The sequence below is a fragment of the Myxine glutinosa genome, chromosome 7 (genome assembly GCF_964187855.1).
Source record: "Myxine glutinosa chromosome 7, kmMyxGlut1.1, whole genome shotgun sequence".
Taxonomy (NCBI): Eukaryota; Metazoa; Chordata; class Myxini; order Myxiniformes; family Myxinidae; genus Myxine; species Myxine glutinosa.
In genome coordinates this window covers 58,656,711-58,668,499 of record NC_136267.1, presented here as the reverse complement: position 1 = coordinate 58,668,499, position 11,789 = coordinate 58,656,711, and the positions used below count along the sequence as shown (strand labels likewise).

Sequence of the window (11,789 nt, the reverse complement as noted above, 5' to 3'; positions counted from 1 at the left end):
CCCATAAAACCCCAAGTCCTCAACCTCCCCCTCCTGACCCTAAAGCTTCAATCTCCTCCCCTCTGTAAGCCTTCAAACCCTCTCTCCACCACAACTTAACCACCCCCTCCCCACTCCTACCATAACTCCTCAACCTCCCTCCCACCCCCACAAAGCCTCAACCTCCCTCCCACCCCCACAAAGCCTCAACCTCCCCCTCCCAATTGTTTATCTTTGCCTCTCCCAACCCCAACTCTCTGTCTTCCCCGAACCCCTTAGTATTCCCACATCAATCATTACATATTTTTTCATTACCTCGTCGAAACAGCGGAATATTTAACTATTTTCCCTCCCCTATCACGTTATCACTGACTTCACAGAAGCCACGATTGAAACAGCAAAATCATTACTCCAACATGTCATGGCCCATCATTGGCCCATGTCCAACTCACAATCCTGCGATATATGTGGAAAGCCTAGGGAATTGCAACTCTCAAGTGCCCATGATTAGCTGTGCTAATAAACAACCCGAAACCAATTATCTTCTTCCTAATGCAAATATATTTATATACACATCATTAAAAGTAAATAATGACGGATGTTTTCTTTCACAATCTCGCGAGATTCCCGGAACTCCTCAGACAAAGACCTTTATAATGACATGGGTTTTATGATCCCGAGTTGAGTTGTTTAAGGGAAACGTCAGAAATAATAGCAAGGTATGGAGGAGGTAAGGCAGAAGTCGGATCCTCCGTGGGAAAAGCCCTTCCTAAAGAGAATGCCACATAATTATTTGGGTGGTGTATAGGCATCAGACTACTGTCTCAATCTTTCCCCAAAATATTAACCAACATGGGTTTGGAGCAAAAACATGCCCACTGCCTATGTGCATACATAATACATCGTAGTTATATGGTTTGGATTGATTCCAATTGCACCGACCTATTGTCTGACATTAGAGGCCTAAAGCATAAGGACTGAAGCACGAGACAGATAGTTACTGCGGCCTTCACAGAGCCATTGACACCTATTCATTCCAACTTTTCGAATATTTTGATGATCCTTTTCCCAGTCACTTTGGCCGTTTTACACTTGGGAAAACTTGAAGGGAAGACATGATGATTGTGAATATGAAAGCTCCAAAGCTATATTTGGCTTCGCATAGCACCAACATGGTGGCCGTATGAATTTTCACTTGATAATTGTGAGTGGGTGTAGTCAGGCCAGCTTTCCAACCAATGGGTGGAAAAGAGCGTAACACACGACGGACAGACGGATTAACAAGCATAATATGCCCTGACTGCAAAGTCGCAATGAGCCGGTGAAGCCAAGGCCTCTATTGAACTTTTTCGCAATTGTTTATGCATACTTCCGCATCCGTAAGATGGCGGCCTCCATGGAGCGATTTGGTGCGTCAAAGCTTCGAAATTCTCAAAGGATCCAGCAAAATCTGGCTTTTCAACATAATACGAGTTCATTCACAACACCGGCTTCGCCGGCTATTATGAAATAGTTGTATAGTACGGTACTGATATGGAAGGATGTTTGTGATTGACAGAGAGGAAGTTGGCAAGTCCGTTCTGGGATCTGTTATCGATAAACAAGGAGGGATGACATTGACCTTTTATGAGTGAAAGTGATCTATTAAACAGAACGAGCAAGGAAATGGAACACAAACTGATACTTCCACCATAGATGTTTGAGAAGGATTGTAAAGATTTTCTGGCCAAATAAGGTAGGAAATGAGGAAATAAGGAGGGCTGGAGAAAGAGACATTGTGGCACAGGCAAAATAACGAAGACGACGATTGGTAGGACATAATGAGAAAACAAGAGGGACATTCGACTAAACAAGCCATGTTTTGGATAGCAGTGGGGAAAAGGAGGAGGGGAGACCAATAAATAAATGGAGGGGAATTCCTGAAAATGAACTTCGGTTAGAAATGGGAATTACACTGAAGTGTGTAGAGAAGGATACTAAAGACCGAACAAGATGGAGGAACCTTGTTTATTATGCCCTTATGTGCTGAAAAACACGACATGTCCTAAGTAAGTAACACAAACTGTTCTATATATACGACCATGTTAATTTGTCAATCATCTATAAATGTTCTGCTGATTCTAAAAAAACGCATACACTGATCTTTTTGCTCATGCGTGTCCTGCATTTGATGTGATACATGTGAAAGCTCCTCCATGAGCTTTAGTCCACTGAAAACAATAAAATTATAAAGTGTCAGTCTTACAAAATAGGCAATCTCGCTGAAAACCATAACCATAAGATGATGTTTTATTTTTTCATACATTCATAAGCAAAACAGATTATTGTACTTTTTATCAAAAAATAAACTTTCTTCATCATTTCTTCATCTTCATCTTGCTGTCGGTGGAAAACATATCAGGAGCAACTTTTCCTTTGACCGCTCCAGGAAAACCCAGAAAGTTTTCATTCAACTCCAAGTCCTTCTGATGCAATTATACATTTCAGTCATATGCAAAAGTCTCCTCTGGAAAGGAACAAAACTTTTTTCCTTGTCTCACACTTTCTTGCCCGCCGCTGTCTTTCTCTGCACGTATTAAATTTCCTGGACAGGGCATTGCATCAACGGCTCCCAGCAAATGATGGATGCTACCGCAGCCATGTGCTGCACAGGAAAGAAGAGGAACAACAAGATTTTCCTGTACAGGTTTGAGTTGCTGTCTGTACATTTTTTAGTATATAAACGCATCATCTGTTTAAAAAAAAAAATCAATTGCATAGCAAATACTGAACTATATTTTATAACAGTAGAGAAACTCTGTGAACCGTAGGAATACATGGAACAACCAAAGATCAGCAACGAATGTGGAAGAAAATAGACAGAAATTCCAAATTGTGCACCTGCAGTCGTATAGTATACAAGAGGTGATGCCCTAAATCTCACAAAATCCAAACATTTCCGAGAGATCTACAAACTATGGGTTTTTTCCCCAAATCCATCAAAGATCACCATAGTTTGAAGTGGTGGTGTGATGTCCTCTAACCTATGAGGTGTCCTCTAACCAGTTCTGGTGACGTACCTTTGGTTCATGACCTATACATCGCTTTTTCAGTCCAAAAAATGTGTCCCATCAATAGCTTGACTTGTTCCAGTGTTCCTCATGCGCCGGGTACAGTGTGGGCCTCATCACATTGACCTTGGGCGAGCCAAACAAGGGAGGCAATGCTTTGGTGAGCGTTGCCAGATCTGCTTTTGGCTTGCTCTGTCCACTGAGCGCGGTCTCAAACTGCAGCATCCGTTGGATTTCGGGAGGAGTGTCCGAGCGACCGTTCTTCAGCACTGGGTGAAGCTTCGTTGGAGAGAACAGGGGCACGGGCATGCCAAGACGGTGTGGGATCGCATATTCGTTCAGCTGCTCACCCAGGCGGCCGAGGTGCATGAAACCATCTGGCGAACGTTGTGTGAGCAGCACGGAGCAGCCACGGCGTTCGAAGTGCTCCCTCCGAGACTGGTCCGACTCCCGCAAGGCCGTACTGGAAAAGACATCATGAATCTTCTCCATCTTTGTCCCCACATTACAAACGTATTTATCTACAATTGCACATACCCGCCGAGCCACTGGTTCGTTCAATAGAGTGTGCCGTGATGTGATGCCCCATCAGGATGACTCCCAGTTGCAATGTCAACATGGACTCTCATGATGCTACATCAACCAAGTGTCATCTTTATCAAAGGCATCACAGGTAACACTATAATGTCAATGGCAGGAACTCACCAAATCTCTGGCATTGGGCTCACACCTGTGTCGTCCCATAGTGCCGTGTAGCACTCCAGTTTCGATGGGCTCTCCTCGAGCAGTTGGCAATGAAGGGTTTTCTCTCCAGCCTCCATGGCGTCTGGATCATTCCTCGGGTGAGTCACTGTATTCTCGCGTCTCGATTTTATATGCGGGCAGGACGGAAAGTGCAGGAGACAGGCGATGGGTGGGGGGGGGGGGGGGGTGAGTTGCCCTTGAGATCATCGGTTGTTTTGGTCTCCCGATGAGGTTGAGCGGCTGCCAATGTGATGTATTACCGTGTGATGGGAATTTTGATACATGAGCCTGGTGCATGGCAATGAGGGTGGAAAAACCCCATGAGGGTGGAGACGGAGCCAATGCATGGTTCCGAAAACCTTCGACGAACTGGACTTCCGTTTGTAACACCGCTATTGATGAGAACACAAAATAGTCGGTGATAATGTTCAAGGTGATAATGTTCACGTTCCCTAATAGTATCTAAATATTATGTCTGCCAAAGACTGTATGATCTAGCAAGAAATCTCTGTATGATCTCACCTTCACTCCTTCATTCCTCTTTTTCCCCACCTCTGGAACAAACTCCTGCACTCTCTTTAATCCCACTCCTCCCTCCAGGTCTTCAAACAGCTGTTCACCACCATCTCTTATCTTCCCCCATCCAAAACCTAGATCTTTTCTACCCCCGTTAATCCACCCCAAAACCACCACCTTCAAATTTCCTGTTTTCTTTCCTGAAATCCCCTGTAGTGTCCATCTTGTTAATCCCGTGTACCCCACCCCAGCCCTCTCTCTCTCTCTTTTTTGTATACTAAGTTAAGGCTCGTGTAAGAGCTAACACATCGAACATATAATAAAGGGAGCAGGTAACAAGAGGGAGGGGGGGTGGGGGGGGATAGAGAGAGAGAGAGAGAGAGGGAAGTACAACAACAGTAGAGAACAAAGACATCTGGAGATCTGTGGAAAAGGGAGAGGACTGGGGCGGATTACATGGGATAAACAAGATGGACACTACAGGGGATTTCAGGAAAGAAAACGGAATTTGAAAGAGGTGGATTTAGGGTGGATTAACGGGGGTAGAAAAGATAAAGGTTTTGGATGGGGGAAGATAAGAGATGGTGGTGAACAGCTGTCTTAAAGACCTGGAGGGAGGAGTGGGATTGAAGAGAGTGAGGGAGTTTGTTCCAGAGGCGGGAGAAAAGAGGAATGAAGGAGTGAAGGTGAGCAGAGAGTCTTGATTTTGGCAGTTTAACCATAAGAGGGTTGCAGGCAGATCTTGTGTGACCTGCAGGAATATTTAGCGGACAGAGCACAGAACCTCAAGAAAAATGTCTTCCTCCCCATGGATGCCAACCGATGGGGATTGTCCATGCTCTATCCTTTTCAAGCAAGCAAGCAGCACGTACCATTTTTAAAGTCTTTGGTGTGACTTAAACCGGTCCAAACCGGATGGGTGTTTTTTCGGAGACACCTTCTCCTTTCTGGATGGCCGTTGGCTCCCTACGCGAGGTCATCCGTCCTTTGCAAGATGTTGTTTTTGGTCCTCGCAGGGTGTCAATCTGTCAGGCAGGCAGGGTGTTTTCTTCTTCTTCTTCTTCTTCTTCTTATAGTCAGATGATCTAGATTTTTGTCTAGACACTCCAAAACCAGTGTGTTTGACAACTTAGTAGCTAATTAATCCCTTTGATGATCCTCCAGCTTAGTAACACAATTATCTAACTCTAGAGTCTAGACTGTCACCTCACTCCTATGAGTATTACCTACCAAGATAGATGTTCCCCACTCAGAATATCTCTAAAGCATGTTCATATGATATACACACTCCTGCTCTTTCAGCTATCAATAGCACTGACGATATAATTGACATCATTAAGCTTGTTTCTTAACACACAGTAAGGCCTACTACACTGTTCGCTCACAGTTTTAGAGACTCGCCAAGTCACAGAACCGAAACTAACACTTTATAAGTCATCCGAGCCAAAACTACGTGCCTCAGCCTTTTCGGCGGCTTTCGTTATCACACTTTGAGTAACGCTGGGATATCTCAGGCCAAGGCACATGCTTTGGAAAGCCTTTCCAGTAAAGTAGGCCAAGTTTAACATCCATCCGAGGAACAGCCACACCTTTATGAATCACCCTGCACAGGGATGACAGTTTATAACTCGGTCGGGATTCAAACTCAGGCTAGACAGACAACTTAGAGACGAGTGTGCGTACCTCTAGGCCATCCGGTCAGCTCCTATAAATAATGTACAATACATGAGGGAATAAAAAACCGAATATAGAATGTACTCAAGAGAGGATAGCAGTCAGCCTTTAACTCTCAGACAGTTGTTCCTTAGTTGTTAGCTCCATGATCATGTCAGACATGACGTCCTTCCCTTTCCAGCCACCTGAGGTACCCGGATTGGTACAATGTCCCATTCTGCTCACAGATTCACTGGTATTGCGTTCCCAAAGGAGACTTTCGATGGCAAATTGAGTCGCAGATAGCTGCAAATCATCCTTCAGAGGTTGCAGGCAACACACAGGCGTCGTCCTTTCCCTTCTCACCGCCGCTCTGCTCGTAATGATGATGGTTCACCAGAAAACAACCGGTCAACACTCGACAGCCTTCACTTCTGCTCGTCTTCCTTTCCAGATCACGAACCGATTCGGTCATGGCTTCGAACCCAGTTCAGACATTGGCAAACAAGTCTCAGTCCTTGCCCTCATCTCCCCCACTCCATCAATCAGCACAGGCGGAGCTTGTAGACAACACCTGTGACGTGATATCAGTATAATAACCCAGGATCCACTTTCGAGAAAAAGAAACAAACAAGAAAGAAAACAAGTAAAGATACATTCAAAGTACACCGCCCCCATGCCAAATAATTTAATATCCTACAGCCGGCATTGCCGGAGCGCCCGGCAATACCGCAGTGCAGCTCATAGAGGCTGCATTGGGAGGGAGAGGTGTACACTAATTTATTGATTAATTGTATAATTAAAATCAATAAAAGATTATCACAAAATATTTTCTTAATCAATTGGCTAATAGCATAACTAAACCACTAGTGCTTCATCCGAAGATGTATCTTTTAGAAATTTAATTAAATAAGTCATTAATAAAAAAATAAATAATTAATTGATTAATCAATAAATAATGAATTGATTAATCAATAAATAATTAATCGATTAAATGATTTATCAATAAATCAAAAATATCCTTGATAAACCACCACCATTTCATCCGAATCTGTAACTTAAAAAATTAATTAATTAGGTCATTCATCGAATAATTAAATAATTAATCGATTAAATGATTAATCAATAAATCAAAAATATCCTTGATAGCCACATCACTTGGTCACTGTCATGTCCAAATATTAGCTTCCCAGCTCAAAAGGTGCCTGAGATATTGGCCAAATGAGAAAGAAAATAAATAAATGCTTAATAATGAAAAAAAAAAATAATAATCATTAAAAATTAAATTATTAATCAATTCGGTCACAGAACACATAAACCACCACCATTTCATCAGAATCTGTAACTGAAAAAAAAAAAAAAAAAATCAGTAATTAATCGAATAATTAAATAATTAATCGATTAATTGATTAATTGATTAATTAATAAACCCAAAATAGCCTTTGCAGCCAAATCACCTGGTCATTGGCATGTCCAAATATCAGCTTCCTAACTCAAAAGGTACCTGAGTTAATGGTCAGAAGAGAAAGGAAATTTGTTTAATTAAATAAGTACTTAATTAATCGCTAATAATTAAATAACTCCTCAATTAATTGATTAATCAAAAAACAAAAGATACCGTTTTTGACAAAGGACTTGCTCACTATTCTGCCGAAATTTCAGCTTCCGAGCTCAAAGGATGGCTGAGATATCGTCCGGACAACCAAGAAAGCAAGAAAACAAACAAGAAAGCAAGAAAACAAACAAGAAAGCAAGAAAACAAACAAGAAAGCAAGAAAACAAGTACACATACATTCAAAGTACACCGCCCCCTTGCCAAATAATTAAATATCCTGCAACGCGGCATTGCCGGGGCGCCTCGGGCGCCCGGCAATACCGCAGTGCAGCTCATAGAGGCTGCATTGGGAGGGAGAGGTGTACGCTAATTGATCAATTCATTGTATAATTAAAATCAATAAAAGATTATCACAAAATATTTTCTTAATCAATTGGCTAATCGCATAACTAAATAGTGCTTCATCCGAAGTTAGATGAGGCATGAGGATGAGGCACTAAATAGTGCACTAGTGCTTCATCCGAAGACGTATCTTTTAGAAATTTAATTAAATAAGTCATTAATAAAAAATGAAATAATTAATTGATTAATCAATAAATAATTAATCAATAAATAATTAAGCGATTAAATGTTTTTTTTTAGAAATTAATCGAATAATTAAATAATTAATCGATTAATTGATTAATTAATAAATCAAAAATATCCTTGATAGCCACATCACTTGGTCACTCATGTCCAAATATTAGCTTCTGAGCTCAAAAGGTGCCTGAGATATTGGCCAAATGAGAAAGAAAATAAATAAATGATTAATAATGAAAATAAATAAATAATAATCATTAAAAAATTAAATTATTAATCAATTTGGTCAGAGAACACATGAACCACCACCATTTCATCAGAATCTGTAACTTTAAAAAAAAAAAAATTGTCATTAATCGAATAATTAAATAATTAATCGATTAATTGATTAATTAATAAATCAAAAATAGCCTTTGCAGCCAAATCACATGGTCATTGGTATGTCCAAATATCAGCTTCCTAACTCAAAAGGTGCCTGAGTTAATGGTCAGAAGAGAAAGGAAATTTAATTAATTAAACATGTACTTAATTAATCGCTAATAATTAAATAACTCCTCAATTTATTGATTAATCAAAAAACAAAAAATACAGTTTTGACAAAGGACTTGCTCACTATTGTGCCGAAATTTCAGCTTCCTAGCTCAAAGGATGGCTGAGATATCGCCCAGACAAACAAACAAACAAGAAAGAAAACAAGAAAACAAGAAAACAAACAACCAGAGTGAAAACTGAGTACTCCCTTTCAGTGTGCGTCACTGCCGAGCCCCCTTCGGTGCCCAGCAATGACGATTTGCAATGCCTGGAGATGGCATAGGAAAGGTGCGGTGTACAACAACCAGAGTGAAAACTGAGTACTCCCTTTCAGCGTGTGTCACTGCCGAGCCCCCTTCGGTGCCCGGCAATGACGATTTGCAATGCCTGGAGATGGCATAGGAAAGGTGCGGTGTACAACAAATAAGGTTAATCACACTCGAAACACAGCTCCAAAAGTCGAATGTGTATTTTGTATGTGCTGTATTTCTAAATAGAACATGGACATGTTTTCCAGCACCACATACCGTAAACACCGAAATCATTGAGCTCCTACTCAGAATAAACATTTCGTATCAGTCCTCTCTAATTTGGGAACGGTCCTGAGCCATCTTCACTTTCCAACACAGGATTATATCCATGACAATTGAGTCGTGCCAGACATCGCCAAGTGTCTGACTTGCAGCTGCTTGGAATAGTCTTAGTTATTTAATTTGCTTTGGCATTTAAAACACGGTTTTGACCGATGAGCTGTCAGACACTCATGTGAGAACTTTGAACTGGACCATATTATAGCAAAAGTCTTCTCCAAACCCTGGAATATTTGACTGAACATACGTCAAGACGCCTGCGCTCGTCACATTAAGCTTTACAATGGCTCATTCACAGTGTTTCTTAACCCTAACCCTAACCCTAACCCTCACCCTCACCCTAACCCTAACCCTCACCCTCACCCTCACCCTAACCCTCACAACTCTTTATAAATACCTGTTCGCCCTACCCAAATCCTTATTGGCATCAATAAGATGTTGGCATACATTTCCTGTTAACTCACAAAAGTCCAAGGAGATAGCTCACCTTCATTCCTTTGTCGCTCGGTCTTCTTGACTGTGGAACCGCCATTTGCATTTGCCTGGACGAGCAACTCACTTGATTCCTTCAGAGTTGAGCATCTTATTGAATTTCCTGCGACTACCCATGAACATCTTCAATAACTGCACAATCCCTTGATAGAACTGACAGTGGGACAAACATCAGTGGGCCACAGAGGAATACGTTTCCCAAGTTGTCAGAGCGACAGACAGAAGCCTTTTGCTTTGTTTTTAGCCGCGTCGCAGACGCTGCTCATAGAGTGCCCTCTGCTGTTGTTGTTACCTCTGCTTCTTCTTCCTCTTCTTCTACTTCTTCTTGTTCTTGCAGAGAAGACAAAACCTCAAAGCTCCACCCATTTTGGGAGAGGCTTCATATAAACAAATATCCACCATTTTATTAACTCGCATAGCTTTAAGGCCTGTTTTGTAGGCCCGTTGTGTCTTCCTCTCTCACACAGTTTTCTTTCAAATCAAATTCGATATATCATTTCATTTTTCACAGTCGCTAACATAGTTTTAGACTCGGTTGAAAAAAAACGGGAAGAAAATCCGATGAAAGTTGCCCTTTATAGAACGAAATGAATTCTCAAAGGCCTGTAACTTCAAGTCCATTGAGTTTTTTGTTTTTTTTAATCACGGATGCTCAGTCATACACCGCTCGAAATAAGAGACGGGAAAATGCCGAGATATATATATTTTGTTTAAATCGTGGCATGCTCAGTCATACACCGCCCGAAATAACAGACGGGAAAATGCCGAGATATATAAAAAATTCGTCCATTTGATGACAATCGTCACGATGAAATATTTAATTTATACGTCGTCACAATAATGTGGAGAGAGCAGCATAGCTTCGTTCACGTGTCGCCACATACGGGAAATTGCCGAGATATATATATTTTTTTAAATCGCGGCATTGTTAGTCATACACCGCCTGAAATAACAGACGGGAAAATGCCGAGATATATTAAAAATTCGTCCATTTGATGACAATCGTCACGATGAAATATTTAATTTATACGTCGACACAATAATGTGGAGAGAGGAGCATAGCTTCGTTCACGTGTCGCTACACACGAGAAATTGCCGAGATATATTTTTTTACAATCACGGCATGGTTAGTCATACACCGCCTGAAATAACAGACGGGAAAATGCCGAGATATATTAAAAATTCGTCCATTTGATGACAATCGTCAGGATGAAATATTTAATTTATACGTCGTCACAATAATGTGGAGAGAGGAACATAGCTTCGTTCACGTGTCGCCACACACGGGAAATTGCCGAGATATATTTTTTTTTAAATCGCGGCATGGTCAGTCATACACCGCCTGAAATAACAGACGGGAAAATGCCGAGATATATTAAAAATTCGTCGCCACACACGGGAAATTGCCGAGATATATTAAAAATTCGTCGCCACACACGGGAAATTGCCGAGATATATTTTCACTTTGCACAAAAATAACATCAAGTAATCGAATCAATAGGAATGTCCTGTGCTTATAACATCGACGTTATACTTATAGGCACAGCTGCATCTAGGCATTGTGTAAGTAACATCGACGCGGCTTTTGTTTTAATTAAAACTTTTTGAACTTGTTCCTTTACAGGAGCAAGGCTCATGGAAGAGCAAGGTAAACTGACAGCGGGAGTGACATCAAGGGAATGAATGCACAGGAAAAGAGGAAAGGAAGGATAGGAGGAAACACCCTTGTGTCAGATGGTACGATGGTTAACAAGTAAGATGGTTGGGTTAGCAAAGTTTAATGGTGGTAATAAACATCATGGGTCAGAATTGGGGATGACAAGAGATGGTGGTGTGCTGGATTGAAGCCCTGGGGGGAAGAGTGACACAGAACAACTGCATGACCTAGCTAAGCGAGGAATAAGAGAGTTGAAGTGTGCAGTCCGCCTGGATTTTGGAAGCTTATTTCGGAGAGGGGTACTAGGAGAACACATGCTTCCTGGAGTTGCTAGGGAGGTGAAGAAGACAGAGAGCATAGGGAGCAATGTTGGAGCATAGATGGTAGACAATAGAGACTCGGGCCTCGGCATTCGGGCCTCATCACGGGAGATTCCAATAACT

At 41.5% G+C, this 11,789-nt stretch overlaps 1 protein-coding gene across 1 annotated transcript; it reads right to left on the bottom strand.

Annotated features, from left to right (window-relative positions):
- Positions 1–1,968: 1,968 nt before the first annotated feature.
- On the bottom strand, positions 1,969–4,334 carry TCAP (titin-cap). Its single transcript, XM_068122428.2, has 2 exons — positions 3,735–4,334; positions 1,969–3,492 (listed from the first exon to the last, which is right to left on the bottom strand). Exons 1-2 carry the CDS (start codon positions 3,848–3,850, stop codon positions 3,090–3,092), a joined length of 519 nt encoding a protein of 172 aa, XP_067978529.1. The 5' UTR covers positions 3,851–4,334; the 3' UTR covers positions 1,969–3,089.
- Between the last annotated feature and the right edge of the window lie 7,455 nt (positions 4,335–11,789).

What these genes read in the sequence shown, in the direction of transcription:
- TCAP (XM_068122428.2), bottom strand. Translation starts at nt 3,850, where the DNA reads ATGGAGGCTGGAGAGAAAACCCTTCATTGCCAACTGCTCGAGGAGAGC. An exon ending in AGCCCAATGCCAGAGATTTG is followed by an intron (nt 3,493 to 3,734) that starts GTGAGTTCCTGC and finishes TGTCTTTTCCAG; the next exon opens with TACGGCCTTGCGGGAGTCGG.